We start from the raw sequence: 17,548 nt of genomic DNA, 5'->3' as shown, positions 1-17,548 counted from the left end.
GTAAAAGAGCTAATGCTAGAAAAGGAGGAAAGGAAGGGTGAAGTCAAAGATAAGCAACTCTTGGGGGGGATTGTGTCCATTTCTTAACTGCTAAGGTCAGGTGAGGCCAAGCCTTTCTCATCCCACTTATCTATGAATCTTCCTCTATTCTTCCTTTTCACTATCCTTTTCACTGACCTAGATAAGGCAAGGTGGTCCTTTGCTGTAGGTAATAGCACCCAAGGAGTTGTTCCCCTAGAAGCCAATTTCTCTATGGATTTCTGCTACTCCTTTTCTATACCTGTCCTGTTTCTACCCTGAGAATGCTACTTCCAACCCCTAGTAACCAAATCCCACCCTGACTTCATGTAAGCTGAATCCTCTTCCTCCGTAAAGCCTTCCTTGAAATGCACTGACCTGAACTGTTGCCCCCTTAAGATTTTGAGGTATGCCCTTCATGTTTTTATTTAAACCAGACAGGACTGGTAGGGCTGGGTTCAGTCCTTTATCTTTCTGCAGAAAACAGAGGGTGGAGATACTATTTTGCATCATTCTATTTCATTGTATGTGCATTATTTAACCCAGCTATGGGGTCCTTGAGGAGAAGACCATATCTTCTCCTGTCTTCCCTCAGCACAGAGCAAACATTTGTTGAACTGAAAAAAAATGACACAAAGGGTGAGGCTAGACGGCCCGTCAAAGCACCAAAAGGGCCAGAAAGCTCTTGCCAAAGCCCAGGAAGAGGCCCTGGAAGATAAAGTCCATGTAGAGATGGGGACAGCCGGCAAGCATATGATCTCACACACGGTGTGTACAAGGGGCCAGCAGCATCTGTACTTTTATCCAAACTACACAAAAAGGCCAGGCAGGGGCTGAATTCAGCCCCATATATCTTTCTACACAAACTGGAGGGGAGAGACAAGAGGAAAATTCGAGTCTTTGAGAGGCTGGGGAGGAGCAGGGCTGAGGTCACGCAGACAGATCACTATTGTCAAAGCGCTCTTGGTCATAGACCTCAGCCACCACCTTTCGGCCAGCAAACCAACGCCCATTGAGGGCCTGAATAGCCTTGTGTGTCTCTGAGGCCATGGAGAACTCCACAAAGATCTTGACTATAATTTCAGCGTCCTCCTCCTCACCCTGCTTTTCTTGGTAGATGATGACACGGTTGACAGCCCCAAACTTGCCACACTCCTCTGTCACTTCCCCCTCCAGGTCATCATCAATGTCTTTGGGGTCCACCATGTTGCGCAGAACCATCACTGTAGACTGGAAGAAGAAAGGGATGTGAGTACTGGGACGAGGTGCACTCCATCTCAGAGGTGCAGGTAGGGAGGGTTTTCTCTCATGCTTTTATGCACTATCCTACCTGATACTGGGAGTTAACACAGACCTTCATGCTGCCCCTCCACTCTTGACTGTAACTCTTTTGCCACACACCCCACCCCTTCTCCCTTCTCCCACACTGCTATGGTTAGTTCAAAGGAACAGCAAATGGAACACAAATATCTCTAGTTTGGTTCCTAGGGGCTGATATGATGCCTAATCTATGGAGGTGAAGATTGGCCCCTGCAGCGGGAGGATATGGACTTGGGAGGGACACAAACCCAAGGTATTGGGAATGGGATGGGATAGAGAATTACAGAAAGGCTGAGCTCTGGGAGTCTTGTTTACCTCCTGCTTCCGAAGCAGCTTTTGCATGACCATGTGGCGGGCACTACTGCCTGAAATGCTCATGTGCTCTTGTTCACTTAGCATCTCTGGCCGCTCTGACTCAGGGAACAATTCCTCCTCTTCCTTCTCCTTCTTGGGCTCCAAGAGGCCTAGAGTCGGAGGGCTAGCCAGGATGGGGTTCACCACCCCCACAGAAGGAATGGTGACAGGGATGGGGGGTCTTGCAGGGGTCACACCTGTCACACAACAACATAACTACGGGTTATCTATCAGTTGAAGTTACCTTCTCCTCAATCTCCCAGTCAGGAATCTGATCACCCTCACCCCCACATCTTCTCCCATATGACACTGGATAGAAATAATGATGGAGTCAAGAGGAGAAGTCTATTAAAAGCAACAAAGCTGCAGAGAAAAAAAAGTAGTTCTGGCCCAGAGAGAACATGAAGGAGGGGGACCCTACAACAGACTGGAATGAGTGGCTGCAGTGCTTACCTGTGATGACTCCAGGGGCCTGGGCTGCCATGACAGCTTGTGGTAAAGCCCCTAGTGGCTGGGCCAGAGTCAGTGCTGGTGACACCAGCCCAGGTGTGGCCAGAGTACCCAGCACAGCCGCACCAGCCACTGCTTCCTACAACATGATAGCAAGAGCTCAGGCCAAGACTTTCCACGACTCATGACCAAACACACCACATTTCCTCCTAAGCCCCAGACCAGCACCATACCTCACCTCCCTCCCCCGACAAAAAAAGACTCACATATACAAACCACATTCCCCCCAGTTTTAGTTCTGCTAACATGGCTCTTACCTGAGCAGTGATCTTGGCTGTGGCAGCAGCAGCTGCTACAGCAGCTGCAGGTGGAAGGCCCCCAGGGGTGGCAGGTGTAAGCAGGGGCATAGGTGGTGTAACTGCCTTGCCTACCCGAAGGTACTGGCCTCCCAGGTCAAAGAGATTCATGGATGACACAGCGTCCTGAGATGATTGGGCCTTTTCATATTCTGCAAGGATAGAGAAAGCAGTAAGACCTGTAGCAATTTATCCATGGCCCCCTCCTCCACCTTTTCCTTGAGTCAGAGCCTTCCTAATGGCCCTTCTCCCTCCCCTTACTCTCCCCTGGGCTCACCGATGAAGCCATAGCCCTTGTGTTTGCCTGTAGTCGGGTCCCGGGCCAAAGTACATGACTTGATCTTGCCGAAGGCCTCAAACACACTCTTGATGTCATCATCTGAGAGGTCCTGGTGCACTGAGGCCACGTAGATTCGGTTAAAGGCTCTGGCTTCTTCAGCCAGCTGGTCAATGATGGGCTGGGCCTGTCCGATGTTACTGGGCCTACCCACCTGAGAGTGGGTGGCATGAATGGGAAGGTTAGGCAGACCACTCAAAGTACTGATAGGCCAAGCAGGCCACAACCCCTGATGCACTTCCTGACCACCAACTAGCATGGAACTAGGACTCGGGAAGGGCAAGTCTTTGTAGTCAGAGACCTCATGGTCAAATCTTCTTTTGGGGTGGGCCAAGGCAGTAAGGAATCCCAGAACTATCAATGTGGCAGCCATGTCAAGCCTAGATCCAAGGCACTTTACCCTGCCATTCTTCAGGTCTCTCCTATTCTGCTATCCCTCTGAACTAAGGAACACTAACTCCACATGTCTGTATTTAACTGCCTTTGAAAATGCTCCCAAGATATTTCATATAAAGTTGTGGTTGTGAAAGTCTGCAAGCCCTCATGAGATTTAATGTCCGTGTGAAAGAATAAGGATCTTGCCCACATAAGTCCAAGTTTGGAACCCAAGTTTCAGCAAAGAATGACCCTCTACCAGTAGGCCCTTTCCAGTGAATCATTCACCCTATCCATTCCCTTCAACCCATCACTTCCAATAAATACTAAGCGGTGAGCGTTTGGTCTTATGCAGGTCTTTCTTGCTCCTGAAAGTTTCCCTTCTTCACCTACCTCCTGGACCTGGTCACCTCATACTAAAGGGGAGGCTACTCCCCTGAAGTTCCTCACCTTAATATTCCTTCCTCCTAGCATCACAGAGTTCATCTGCTCCAAGGCCAGCTGGGCTGCTTCTGGCACCTCATATTCCACAAAGGCAAAACCCTAATGCAGGGGAAAAGCCAGGTTATGGAGGGATGGGGAGCCCTGGACTTGGAGCTAAGTCCCAGCATACACTTGACACCCCCTGGAGACAAAGCCTCCTTCTTAACCCACCCAGGGCAAGGAGTGGAGCATGTAAGGAAACAGGAGTAGGCCCAGGCCCACCTTGTGTTTCATGGTGACTGAGTCCCAGGACATGTCTATGCTCTTGATAGGCCCGAAAGGGGCAAAGGCCTGGCGGATGGTATCTTCTCCCAACTCATAGTAGATGGAGCCCACATATACCCGACACATGATTGCCAGTGCCCTCTGCCTCTGAGCTGCCATCTAAAGGGGAGAGAAAGAGAGAGAACCACTGACCCATGAGCATGGGGGAAGAGTGAGGGAGCCAGGAAAAATTTCTCCCCAATCCCCAATCCCACCCCAACACCCTTTTTCAGAGCTGTGGGAGACAGCTCACCCTGCACACACACACAGCAGCAGGGGCAGGCTCTGGCCAGGCTGTGCAGGGCAAGATGGCAGCAGGCTGGCAGGCGGGCAGGCAGGCCCCCAATCCACCCTCCTCCCTGCTAGCCCCCACAAGGGCCAGCTCCCAGTCACACATTGATGCTGACCAATCACCTCTGCAATGGCTGCTTCAGGTGGCCAGGCCTGGGAATTTCCATACCTTTCCCCCATTCCCTACTTCGTTCCCACATTTATGGGGAATTTTGTACAATAGTACTGCTCTGGCCCAAGAAAATGAGGCCAGGCCTAAAGGAAACCAGACTGTTTGGGGCAGGGAGAATTCATCAAAGCACCAACCACTACCACCCCCCTACACACCCTTTTCTCCCCAGGTCAGGTCCTGATTGCCCAGAACATAGGCAAAAGACAGGCAATGCTGGGGCCCTAGCCAGAAGGAGCTGGATGATTTGGAGGTATAGGGCAGTCCCAGGAGCCTTATCCTTCAGTCCTGCTGGACAGAGCCCTACTACACTTAGGCTGGGAGATCCCCTCTATCCAATAGCACTCCCACCTTGGGAGGCTACCTCTGAAAGCCGCACAATTACAGCCTAGGATTTAAAAGGGAGAATCCAGAGCCCCAAGGGCCCTCTCCAGAAGTTGGGGTGCTATAGGTTGAGCTCTAATTTCAGCAAACTATAGGCCCAATTCCTTTGCTTTCTCCTCCTCATCCAGGCTCATTATACTCAGCTTAAAACAGACAGAATCCAGGAAAAGAGGGCTGGGAAGGTGGGAAGGAGAGCTCAAAGCAGAAACCTTGAGCTAGTCTTGGCCCTGGCTCTGGCCAACACCTCCTAATAGCAGGTCCTCTTAAGAAGTAAGGCCCACAGAAAGGACACAGGGAACAAGGCAGAAAGTCCAAGTGGCTTTCTCTCAACTATGTCCTGTCGAAGGATTCCATAGCTACAGAATCCAAGAGGGTTCGGGGGGAGATGGGGAGGAGGGCTGGCCAAAGGGTTTGGACTCTTCACGTCCACAGCATAAACCACATATATGTCAAAACCCATCCCTGCACAGGCCCCATTAAGTAGAATTAGTCTTTGCTAGGGGGCAGTGGGGAGGGCAAATGCAATTCCAATAGGCCGGCTCCCCACCTTACCCTTTAATGACCCAGAATGACTATGGAGCAATTGCTTGCATCAAGAGCAGTAAGAGGTTTGGGGAATTCTTTTGGTGAGGTGGAGGGAGGAGTTGGCATCCTACCCTCTAGGTTGGCAGGGTTGTCTCTATGGGTCAAAGCCTCACAATGTGAGCAGTGGGCTTCCATCTGGCAGCTGTGGGGCTAAGGAGATCGACAGAAAGACAAGATAGTGGCCATAGCAAGGGGAGAGGAAAGGCCTCATTGCCAGGATATGGCTGGGGCTGTCACTAACACTGGGGCTGAACTCCCTTAATTGGGAGACTTCATCATAGACTCACCCACACCATGCTTTGAGATATTACAATTTCTCTTCTACTTCCAACCCTCATCCCCCAAATAACCAGCCTAAGCCAGGCACAGTGCTTCTCTTGGGAAAGGGCTGGGGAGAACCAGCCGTGCTTATTTCTCTCTCAGTGGGCTCAGTGTACATCAGAAAAGTGGGGGAGGAGGCAGGGAATCACACTGTCTTCCTAAAAGAAGAGCTCCAAGGACATAAAAGGGACATCCTCCCCTCTCCCCTGCGGGCCCAGTGCTGCAGCCAGCCCTTTCCTGACTGAGGAGGGCCACCTTGGGAAGAACAAGAGAGTTGGAAGCCACAGATAATTCAGACAAGTCAATCCTTATGCGCACTCCTCACCTTCAGTTCTGTTTATGTGCTCTTGGCACTTGACCCATCTACCCCAAACGAACAGGGCTTGAGACAAAATCATAGCAGTTCGTGGAGAAGCGGGAAAGAATGATAAACAGGAAAGGGGCAACACCGAGGGCCTGGAGATCATTATGAAAAAGTGACCAACAAAACTGTTTAGATACTACAGGTAAATTCTCCAAACCAGAAGCCCTTTCTCCAGACAGACAAATACGCATTCTTCCTTAAAATTCAAGTCCCAAAGATGGGTTTTTCTTTCCCCCTCAAACTGAAGGTTCCCCAAGGAGGGGAACTCTTCATTCTGACTGATGGCTTACTGAGAACAGGGCCCTGTCTCACTCTCTCAGGTTGGAGGGGAGTCGCCAATGGCAGAGAGCTTATTTCTCATCAAACTGGGATGCCCCCTCTCCCTCCAGACCAAGGGCACTATCAGAGGGCAGGGACCACAACCTTCCCTTCAGGCCAGAAACTCCCTTTCAGGTTAAGTCTACTTCCTCAGAGGAGACACTCCCTGAAGGCTGGGGTCATGCCTTCCTCTCCCTGAGGTAAAGGACCAAGTCTCTCATCAAATTGAGGAGGCCTCTTTCCCAACTCAAAGCAGGGCCTCCCTGAAGGCAGGGGCCACATCCCCCTCAGACCAGGGGCTGCCTGAGGGCAGGTGCAAGTTCTCTAATCAAACTGGTGTGGGGCCCTCTCTTGACACCATCAAACCAAGGGCAGTCTCTCCCGAATCCAGGAGCTCCCCAAGGGAGCAATATTGCTAATCAACCAGGGGGCTGTCCTTTCCCTATCAGAGCAGGGACAATTTTCTCTCAGATCAGGTGGGCTCCCTGAAGTTAAGGGTCACATCACTCAAACTGGGGGCTCTCCCCAACCGCATTTGACCAGGGGCTGTTTCCCTCTCAGAATAGGGGCACCCTGATGGTGAGGACTCTTATCTTTTCCTGTCTCCATCTCTGAAGCTCCCCTAGCCCAGGGCTTTGCCCATATTTCATATTGAGGCTGAGGAGGGTTGGGCAGAGTAGAGATGGGGGAAATGGAGGGGGGATAAAGGGGGATGGGAATGGCTGGTGGAAAAACTGCCTTCCTTCTTATAAATTCCTATCCCCTAAGGGCCAGGTAAGGCTTTCCACTTACTGGGCAGACCCCGAAGAGGGGCTGCTCCTGGCCCAGTGGTGGCCTCCTCTGGTGGCTAGGCAACTCTCTGTTCATGACAACCCATTAATGGAAGCCCACAAAACCCAAGGTCAATCCTCCAGTAACTTTATTGCTCCCTTACCCTCCACCCACCTCCCCCAGCCCCTGGGTTGGTTATGTAGCTCCCTCCCATCCTCCCTCCCACCCAGGACTTAATATGATGCCATGGGGTCCCCCCTCTCTCACCAGAAGCCCAACCACGGCCCAAGAGACAGGCCAGCCGGGAGGGAGCGTAGTTGTGCAGGGAGCCTGCCCTCTGCGGCCCCAAGTGCGTGCGTGGCTGGCTGCTGCCCTCCCAGGCGGCTGCTGCCCCTCCGGAGTTACCTGGCCGGTTACTTTTAAGGCGGGCCCTCAGAACGGAGGCATCCCTAGGGAAACGGCTGTCCCCCAATGTCCCGGGGGGGTGTGCTCCCAAACAGCTGGCCAGCTGCTGCCCGGGCCCGGCCCCGCCCGGCTCTCTGCTCGGCTCGTCCAGAGCTGGCGGGCTGGGGGAGCATGGTCCCCACCACGCGGGCCTCACTGCCCCCCTCTAGGCCCTGACTAAGGAAATGTGCCCCAGAAGAAGTGAGTATTTCTATTGACCGATTGCAAAGGTGAGAGAGGATCTCCAAAGCCCATTGTCACTGCTGCCATCTGAAAGACAGTAAAGACAGAGTTCAGTCTGTTGGAGCTGAGCATTCTCCCGCTATTGTCAACAACTCACGCAGACAGCGGCACGGAGACCCTGCCTGCTGGAAGGGCCTGCCTTCCTTCCCCTCACCGCCGACCGACCGACCGCCTGCACCGCCTGCCCCCTCAGGGCCTCCAGAGCCCCGGGCTGGCCGGGCCCAATGTGCCAATTCTCCAAGTCTGCCCAGCCAGGGCAGGAGGGAGGTAGGGAGGGAGCTGCAGTGGAGGGAGCAGTAGCCTCTCCCAGCAGGGGAGGGAGGGAGAGAGGGAGGAAGGGAGGAAGGGATGGATGGAGAAAGGGAGGGAGGGAGGAAGGAGGCAGGGGCTCAAGGCACTATAGACCTTGGTCATCACAGCCTTTGCCTCACCCCTGGTATTATAAGGAGCCCCTCACACAGACATCACAACCATCACATCAGCCACCTGAGAGCAGAGCAGAGCACAGCTGCCTCTCCTAGGCATGTGCCTTGGCCCCAGAATCCAAACTGGAACTTCCCATCCCAGGGAGGAGAACTTTTGGGGAGAGGCCAAGCCCAGACAGCCCTACCTCCTGCTAAGGGGAGGGGGGGCGGGCAGGCAGGCTGAGGGACACAGCTATATTACACAGAACTCAGCCCTATGGCCCAAGCCTTGTGGGCAAGGAGAGCCATTATACACACCATATGTGCCTGCGGGCCATGCAGACAGCCCAGGAAAGGGAAAAGGGAGGGAAGGGAAGAGCAGTGAGCACTGAAGATGGGATGGCAGCAGGTGGGGGTAGAAAAAGTAGGAGAGTGGGACCCCAGAGTGACGGAAAAGAACAAGGGTACTATGGGCTCAAACAACACAGGGCTGAGCCAATGTGAAAAAGAAAAGTAGGGAGGAGGACAAGGAGAAAGGAGGGTAAAAAAGGAGAAAACGTCAGGGAAAAGAAAGTCCATTGGACTGGGGGAAGTGGAGATGAATTTAGGAGGTGAATCAATCTCTGGGAAGGCCCAGGGATCCTTAGAGTGAGCCCCAGGAATAGGGGCTAAGAGTTTGTAAAACTTCTCAGGATTCAGCAGGAAGGGGGAAAGGGGAGGAGGAAGAGGAGGAGGCAGCAGCAGCTTCCCTTCCCCAATCTGGGTGGTTGGGGCACTTTTCACAGCACACTTGGATTTTACTGTGGAAACAGCAATGAGAGGCCTGGGGCCTGGGCTCCTCAGGACAGGGAAGGGAGGTGAAACATGAGAAGGAGGGTATCTCACCTGGAGGTTGGTGAGCTGCTGCTGCTGGTGGGCGATGGTTTGCTTCACCAACACACTCTTGATGCTCTGCTCCATGGCATACTTCTTGGCCTATCAGAGAAGCAAAAGAGATAGTAGAGTCATAACAAATCAGGGCCCAGGGTGTCCGTCCCCCGCCACAGTTCCAGGCACCAAAATTCAGGCACCCAATAGCTAATAACTCAGGAATGAAAGTCACACTTGTAGAAAGACCCATCCTGTCCAAAGGGCCTGCAATGGGAGGCCCCATTACCAGCTGGATCTCATCCTGGTCTGCCCATATCTTTATACAGGAGTTCTTAACATGAGGTCCATAACTTGTTTTTTTAAAAAACATTTTAATATCTATATTTCAGTATACCTGCTTTCCTTTGTAAAAAAAGGTTAAAAATTCCTGTCCTAAAGGCTTTCCCTACCCAATCTATACTCAAGATAAACTGTAAGGGAGCCAAGGCTGCAACTAGATGTAGACACAAGGACTTCTAGACCAACAAAGTTGAAATGGATTCTAGAAGGCATCTAGTTCAAATTCTTTAACTGATAAATTGTGACCATCCCTTCCAATTTTGTGGCCCAAGGCCAGCTCCTTCACAATTGGCTAGGTGAGAGATCTACCACCTAAGTGTTGTCAACAGTCTTCACCAACCCAAAGGCCCCTGATGTCCTTTCCTTAGTGGATGTAGAAGCTTGAGCCACCATTTCATCAAGGAAGTCAAAAGTAAGGGAAAGATACCAAAGTTCAAGGTTGGCCTATACAGGGATCTGCAGGGCTTTGATAAGTTACACAAGGGACCATTTCTGGACTAGGGGAATGGAAGGAAAGGATTGCTCACCTTCTGGAGGGCCTCTTGCTGCTCAGGTGTGAGGGGTGGCAGCCCCAGCTTTGCTGCTGTGCTCTGCCCATTTTCCATTTTGATGGAATCTGTGCCCTGGGAGACACAAGAGCCATGATCAGCTGCCCCACACGCCTCATACAGAAGTACAAACTCTAGGGGTAGCATTGCTACTATCCCTACCCCCTCTCTCCCATCCCCCAGACAAGAGACTATACACATTCTCACTCTTAACAACCCCCAACACTCCCCATTTTTACTCCTTCAGTACAAATGATACAGAAATCTTCTCTATTGATGTGGACAGGTGATATCATAATATATCCTGCCTGGGTGAATGCCTTCTATAACTCTAAAACCAGAAGGCTTAGGATCAGGACATGCCTCTCCTGGACACTTCTTTCCCACTGCTAATATGTTCAGGATGCCTTGCAGTCTTCCCCCTCACCCTCATAATTTCAGCTTTCAGACAGCAGGACTTGGTATTCTAGACATCTCTACCTTAGCCAGGGCTGAGCCCACCTAGACCTAAGAACCATTCTTATGGCCCCCTGCCTCGACAGTTTTAATACAGTCTTAGCCCATGCCACTCTCCCTCCACCCCGACCCCAGCAGAATCATTCCATAGGGCTGAAGCCCGTGCAAGTAGACAACACACACAGACTTTCTTTCTCTCTGTTGCTCTCCTTGTCCTCATCCACAGGTCCCTTGGAAAATAATGAAGCCAGTGTGACAACTGTCTGAGGACACAGACCAGCCAATGGCCAAGCCAATCAACCGTAAATATTTATTAAGTGCCCACTGTGTACCAGGCACTGGGAATCCAGCCTGACCAAAAAGTGCTTAAGCACCATTTCCTTTCTCTCCTCCAAGTACTGGGACAGGTAGGGTGACACAAGGAAAAGTAGGCCACTCAGATGTTGACCCTTTACTCAGCTCCCAAATCCTAGGCAAATGAAGGCTATTTCAGGCCACATGAATTCAGAGTAACCCAGAAGGGACTGGGAGGAAAAAACCCATACATCTGTCCCCCTTTGCCCCTGCTTTGGGGTCCCAATAATGTTATGACCAAAGTGGGACAAAACCCAGTCCTGGGGAAGATAAGGCCAGAAGCCCTCCCCACCCCCTACCATTCTCTAAGCAAAAGTTAAAAATATAACATGAACTCTCTACACAAACCTGGCCAAAACAAGTCCAGGATGAGCAATGAGAGGGCTGATGCATACCTACTAGAGCAACTGAACAGCCCCATACCTAAAAGAAGCTACCAGAGGCCACACTCCAATGGGAGGTTCCAGACTCTGCCTAAAACCTCAAACCCTCCCCACCTAGATACCTTCTTTTTTCTATAAGTTCTCAGACTTGGCCTAAAGCCAGGGTGACTGGGACCAAAGCTGAGGGGCCCTGTTTCCCTGCCTCTCTGGCCCAAAGACCAAGCTCCTACTCTCTTTCCATCTGTCCTTGCCCCAGAGAATGCACACAAAGGCAAAGTGGGTGGAGGGAAAACAAGGGTAAGGAGTATAGCATTGAAACAAAGAGCTCAAGAGCTAGGAAATAAAAGCACTACACAGGACAAAGATTTTTGTGTTCTATGGCAACCGGGTTAGTTCATGTCTCTCCTCATCACTCCACCTCTGAGGTCTAAAAGAGGAGAAGGCGGCTAATTTGAAAGAAGAATGGATTAGCTTACTTTGAGGGATCAAGAACAGGCATAGAAGGGAAGCATCCATCTCCCTCCCCAATCTCCGAGGAGCCAAGGAAAGGAACATATCTCCTTTGGGAAATAGAGGAAAGAAACCTTATTTCTACCTAGTATCTTCTCCCTTTCACGAACGTCTACAATCCAGCCAAATTAGATTATTAGCTATTCCCTGAACCCAAAACTCCAATTCTGATTACCTCTGTGCATCCACCCAAGATTCCCCTCTTGCCTGGAACAAACAACTTCTGCAACTCTTTTGTCTTACTTTAAAGTTCATCTTAAATACCACCTTCTTCAGAAGGCCTTCTCTACTCAATGCCCAAGTGTCCGTGGTCTGTCTCTATTCAAATCATCTTGTATTATATATGCTGCCTCACCTTTATGTCAGCATAGTAGTTAAATTGAAGGCTTAGAACCACCCCATTTACTCTAAGATTCAGCCACCAGGAGAGTGTCTCTTTCCCTATCCTGGCTAGCTCAGAAGGTCAATGCTAAATTAGCAGGCTCAAGGGAAGTGTTAGAGCAAGCCAGCCAAATGGCTAATAGGAAGCCTGAAAAGAACAGAGATCTGGAAATGGTTCTCTGCCCAAAGGACATCCAGGGCCTCATTCTTGTTGGTCTAATTCCCCAGATACCACCATTTCCAGCCCACCCAGAGGACCTTGCCCCATGCCTGCTCTGGGAGCTGGAGACAGATGCTGAGGGAAGTGTTCTCAAGCTTAGCGGAATCTAGAGCTTGAAGGGACCTCAGAAACAAAATTCAAAAGCATCTAGTCTGAGCAGTCTGCAATATCCCTAAATGATGGTGACTTAGCCTGGTCTATCCATTCCACTGTGGAACAGTTTAGATTATGAGGAAGTTTTCCTGTGTGTGTGTGTGTGTGTGTGTGTGTGTGTGTACACACACACACATATGTAGAATCTGATGAGCTTCAGCTTCTATCAATTTTTTCTAGTTTGAATCTCTGGATTCATTCTGGAACAACTTGGGTCCTTCACCTATCTGACACACCTTTGCATATCTGCAGGTCCCAATCTTTTCATCGCCTTATCAATCAATCAACAAACATTTATTAAGCACCTAATACTTGAGAGGCACTGTGCTAGGGGAATACAAATACAAAAGGGAGATAAACCCTGTTGTAACAGAGGGCAAATACAAAACAACTATGACTGGAGGGACATTTAACAACTGGGGGAAACAGAAATGCTCTCTTCAGGTGAGCCTTGAAGAGACTAGGAGTGCCTCCTCACAAGTGAGGAGGGAAAGCATCCCAGCTATGGGAGACAGCTTATACAAAGGCATGAACAATAAGTTGGCCAATGTGACTGGAGCACAGAGTGTATGAGAGGGATTAATATGTAATCAGCCTGGAAAGACAGAGCGGAGTCAGATGAAGGGCATTAAATGCCAAAGAGAATTTGAATTTTTTCCTAAGGGCAATGAGGAGCCACTGAAACTTCTTGAGTAGAAGGGCTTTAGTAATAATAAATGAGGTCATAGTAAAACAGAATATCCTTGTAGCCCCACCTCAGTGGGGCTTCCCTGAGAGTGACATTACATGAACAGTGTATTCCAGAACACCCATTCCCCCAAAGCCAATTCTCCCACTTTCCTTCATTTAGACATTTCTATTCCCTCTACTAGTCAGTCCCCATCCCAAACTACCTTTATTTTTCTCAGGAATGTATACCTATCAGTTCAGAGCCCTGGGTAGGGTGTGTACCATCACTATGTTTGCTGACTGAAAATAGGTCTTCACTGAACACCTCTGGGCATTCACCACACTGAGGAGGGAAGGGAGGGGGAAACTGAGTTTGAACCCTCAAGGAGCTCACAGTCTAATTAGAAAACAGGCCTCACCAGAGGAATAATTAAAGAATAATACAAGACAGTATATGATCAAGGGCTAGATGAGAGGAGGCAGCCAAGAAATGCTCTAAGCCTTCAAAGGAGAGATTTTTGTGGGCTGGAGTGGTCACAGAGGAAGTCAGCCCTGGACCCTGAAGGATGATAGGAAAAAATCAATATTGGAAATTATTTAAAGTTGGTCTATTTAAAATAGTTAAAAAATTTTTAAATAAAATAAAATATAGTTTAGATAGAAAAGATAATACCAAGCCTTTTTGAGCTTGGAGCCTTGTAGCAGGGAGAGCTTTCATAGTCATTCACAGCATGCAGGGCTCCCTGAGCTCTCAGCTTTCCAAAGGAGGGCAGGGAGGAACAGGCCGGTGGTCAGTACTGTGTGTGTTTGCCAGGCTTTTCTTTAGGGCTTCTTTGTAAGCAGGAAAGAAAGTAGAAGGGGAGATAGGAAGAAAGCCAGGAAGGTGGGCCAGCCAACAGGCCACCTGGCTCTAATCAGACACACAGCAGAACAAAAACTCATTTGCTAGGACTTTGCTGAGCCCACTCAGACCAGAAAGGGGAGGGGGAGGAAGATGGAGCCAAAGCAGCAGAGTGCATGACCTTGGAGAGCACTGAGGACAGCCCTGAAAGCCTTCAAGTGCTGGGTGAGAGAGGCAGAACTTCCTCCTTAGGAAGGGATCCCCTCCCTCTCCTACCTCCCTGACAAGTCATCCATCCACTCCTGTGCTTAAATAACTCCACCGATGGAGTGTTAAAGTCCTTCTTGCCACCAACCCCAAATCGGCCTCCTCAACCTGTCCAGTCCTGTACTCTCAAAATGAGTCCTTGTCTTATACTCTGGGGCTACGAAGAGTAAGTCTAATCCTTCTTCCCTATGCCAGTCCTTCATATATTTGAATACAGAGATCGTTTCCTCAAGTCTTCATGTCATCATTTCTAACCCTACAGAGTAAATACGAAACTTAACTGATATTTTTAAAGTAAGAAAGTACCAATCTGTGCTTAGATGTTACTTTTATCCCACTCCAAATAGCATTTTCTTTCAATGTTAATATACAAATTCAGGCCATCAATGCTTAATTAATATCAATACTATCAGGGGTTTTTTAATTGAAAAAAGGAATCTGTCAAATGACATCACTCTGAGATTCTCTTTTGCATCTCAGAATGGACAAACTGCCTTCCCCAATATACTTAAGGATAGCCAGATTGCAGGCAGAGTGCCCAGAAGGCATGTGTTGCAGATCTGAAGTTATTTCAGTAACAGTCAAGTTACTGATAAGTGGAAAAGGAACAGGGCATCCTATACAGATGAATGAAAGCACAAGAGCAAAAAAAGGCAGGGCATGGGCTACTGGGGATTAGTGATTTGGGACCCAGGTTCTTCCTAACAATTATCAACTACCCTTGCCAAAAGTGAAAATGTATATAGTAACAAAGGCCCCCATTGTCCTCAGTGCTAATCCTAGGTCCTGAGAGGAAAATGGAAGGAAGGTCCTAGGCTACACAAATTCAAATCCCAAATCTTCAGGCAGGAACAAAAGCTGCCTGAAAAGAAATTGTGCTGAGTAGCCCAGGATAATATGGTGGGAGCATTCAGGCTCTGTAGAGCACACCCAGCCCAGCCACTGTCTATGGACATACTGCCTTCCCTGCCTCTTGGCCTACAGGGCATACATTTCACAGCTAGAAAATGTTTTGCTACATTTTAAACAAACACAAATACAACCTGTACATTCCTTTTTCCATGTGGTAAAAATGTGGTTATGGCCCTGTACCCTTGGGACCAACCTAGGCCCCTGCCAGATTCCAATGTCATTCAGTTCAGCCCCTTACCAATCTCCAAAGTCAGTTCTGCCTCCCTTTCCCTCTCTATCCCTTCTCTCCTTTCCCTCTCTGACCTTCACTGCTCCCCACCACCAGCCTAAGCCCCAGCTCTAACGCAAAAAAGATCATCACAGCTAGCTGGGGGCTACAGGACAGGGGCCATTCACCATGGTAACTAGTAGCCAAACCCCATAGAGTTGGGGGACTGAAATCCTTCAATTCATCCTTTGTCTTGGGAAACAAAAGGCCCTTCTCCATTCAGCCAATAGAGAGAGTGCTTCAGAGGAGGTCAGAGGAGTGATGAGGCAGACTGACACTCCCTGCTGCTGTCCCCTCCCCCATTAAGAAGAAAACTAGAGTCTCTCCACTACAAAGTTTAGGCCTATGATAACACTTCCTTTTGTCTCCTTTTCCTTTCCCCTCTCCCTATGGAAAAAGAGCCCAGTCCCATGTACTGGCTTTCTTTCCAATGCACCTCCCAATTGTCCCTATAAAAAACCACTTTGCCTAAAATTCCTCCTGAGGCCCAGACCTCAGAGACAAGCCTTCCCTTTCTCCCCTTCCTTTGAGTTGTCCAGGGGCTTCCTGAAAGGACTCCAAGGTGGCACCAAGGCTAACAGTGAGAGGCAAAAAGAGAGGCACTGGTATTTGCATGCTAATGGGGATGAGTGAACAGACCCTGGGTCCCAGGAAATCAGTAACAGTTACAAGAAATTTCCCTAATACATAAAAACAAGACCAAAAGGGCAAAGTTCCAATCTCCTTAATTCCCCAAAAGGAGCCACTTAGAATGGGTTTAGGATGCAGCTCTTTGGCGTGCAGGTTAATTTAGGAGGCTGCACTAACCTAAGTTAAGAGTAGAAAAGATAAATAGAGTCTAGAGCTCTTGAGTTCAGAAAAGGAGGCTGGAGAGGACAGAACAGAAGATGGCCCATAACTGCAGGAAAGATACAGATTGGAAGCCAGAGAACTTAATTCTTTGTATTAGTAAATGGCCTTAATGTAACCAGGTTCTAGGAAACAGACTTCCTAAAAAAGCTTCAGGTCTTAAGGACCATACAGCTGTTATGAATTCTTGAAGGTATTTCATTTGTCCCTCTGAACAATTCTGACTTGAGAGTCTAACTTAATAGAGCCCCGGCGGTCCATGGCTGCAATCGTTGGTAAGAAACAGCCATTCTTCTGCACTGAGAAGGAATCCAAGCATACCCCACTGATAAGTCTGTGCTCCAAATTGACAGAGAATATGGTAAAGGCAATACCTGTGGAGCTTTCCACTTGTCTCCCGCTGCCGATGGCTCGGGCCCCCCTCCTTGCTGGCCATTCACCTGCTGCAGGCAGGAATGAGATGTTGTGATAGGTAGGCACTCAATCACTGTTCACAAAGCCCAGGTACCCAGAGTCGCCGCCGCCACTACCACCACCACCACCACCCCTCGCCCCACCCCCCACCCCCGGGGAAAGGAAACCCTTAGCCCAACCCAACCCCCACACTCAAGGACTCATGTGACCCCCCCCCCCACCCAACCCCTCATATCAGCCACTGCAAAAACAAGCACAGCCCAAGCACAGGCAGATGAAGGGGTTTAATAGGTACCAAGTCATGAAGAGCTTCAGCCTATCTAATCAAAATCACACTCCTCATTGCCCTGCACTGACCACTAAGACCACAGATCTCATTGATACCAGTGTCTTTTGGGGGGCCTTGGACTTTTCATTCTGACAGATGCTATTTATCCCTCCCTCCCTTACTCTGGTCCCCTGTCCCTCATTTTGATAGCCATCACTCTCCCCCAGTGGTCCCCTCATCCTGAGAGGGTTTAAGGGGGAGTAGGTTCCCTTTTCCCCCTTAAGGCTGACAGGCAACACAACTGTATGGACATCCCCAACACCTAAGAATTAATACTCACACCATCACCACTGAGTGGTTCCCCCACTGTTTACACTGATAGATACTATGCCAGATAGCATCTGGCTCCTGGTCCCAGCTATCTTATTCTTGGAGCTAAGGAATCTAGGAATATTCTTCTGTCCAGAAACAATCATAGAAGAGGCCAGGGAAGGAGTGAAGCAAGTTAAAATATCTAAGAACAAGATGGTCCAGGAAGCAAGGAGGTGCACCTAGCTAAGTGTCCTGACATTGGGGAGAGATTACACTGATTCCT

General features: G+C 49.5%; 1 protein-coding gene across 3 annotated transcripts in view; it reads right to left on the bottom strand.

Moving 5' to 3' along the window:
- Positions 1 to 518: 518 nt before the first annotated feature.
- Positions 519 to 17,548, bottom strand: part of PUF60 (poly(U) binding splicing factor 60) — a 35,903-nt gene continuing 18,873 nt past the window's right edge. Inside the window, exons 2-12 of one of the 3 annotated variants that reach the window (XM_027857723.1) lie at positions 16,646 to 16,714; positions 9,988 to 10,083; positions 9,137 to 9,226; positions 7,824 to 7,874; positions 3,916 to 4,077; positions 3,661 to 3,753; positions 2,776 to 2,989; positions 2,460 to 2,650; positions 2,146 to 2,281; positions 1,654 to 1,889; positions 519 to 1,248 (exon numbers count right to left, since the gene is read on the bottom strand). In XM_027857723.1, coding sequence (XP_027713524.1) covers positions 949 to 1,248; positions 1,654 to 1,889; positions 2,146 to 2,281; positions 2,460 to 2,650; positions 2,776 to 2,989; positions 3,661 to 3,753; positions 3,916 to 4,077; positions 7,824 to 7,874; positions 9,137 to 9,226; positions 9,988 to 10,083; positions 16,646 to 16,714 — 1,638 coding nt within the window. In that variant the 3' untranslated portion in view covers positions 519 to 948. The remainder of the gene's footprint in view (positions 1,249 to 1,653; positions 1,890 to 2,145; positions 2,282 to 2,459; positions 2,651 to 2,775; positions 2,990 to 3,660; positions 3,754 to 3,915; positions 4,078 to 7,823; positions 7,875 to 9,136; positions 9,227 to 9,987; positions 10,084 to 16,645; positions 16,715 to 17,548) is intronic. The other 2 variants (XM_027857725.1, XM_027857724.1) reach the window with 2 other exon arrangements.

Source organism: Vombatus ursinus, unplaced genomic scaffold (genome assembly GCF_900497805.2).
Source record: "Vombatus ursinus unplaced genomic scaffold, bare-nosed wombat genome assembly UNPS02012319.1, whole genome shotgun sequence".
Taxonomy (NCBI): Eukaryota; Metazoa; Chordata; class Mammalia; order Diprotodontia; family Vombatidae; genus Vombatus; species Vombatus ursinus.
Note: the sequence above shows the minus strand (reverse complement) of the source record. Positions and strands in the feature narration are given on the sequence as shown.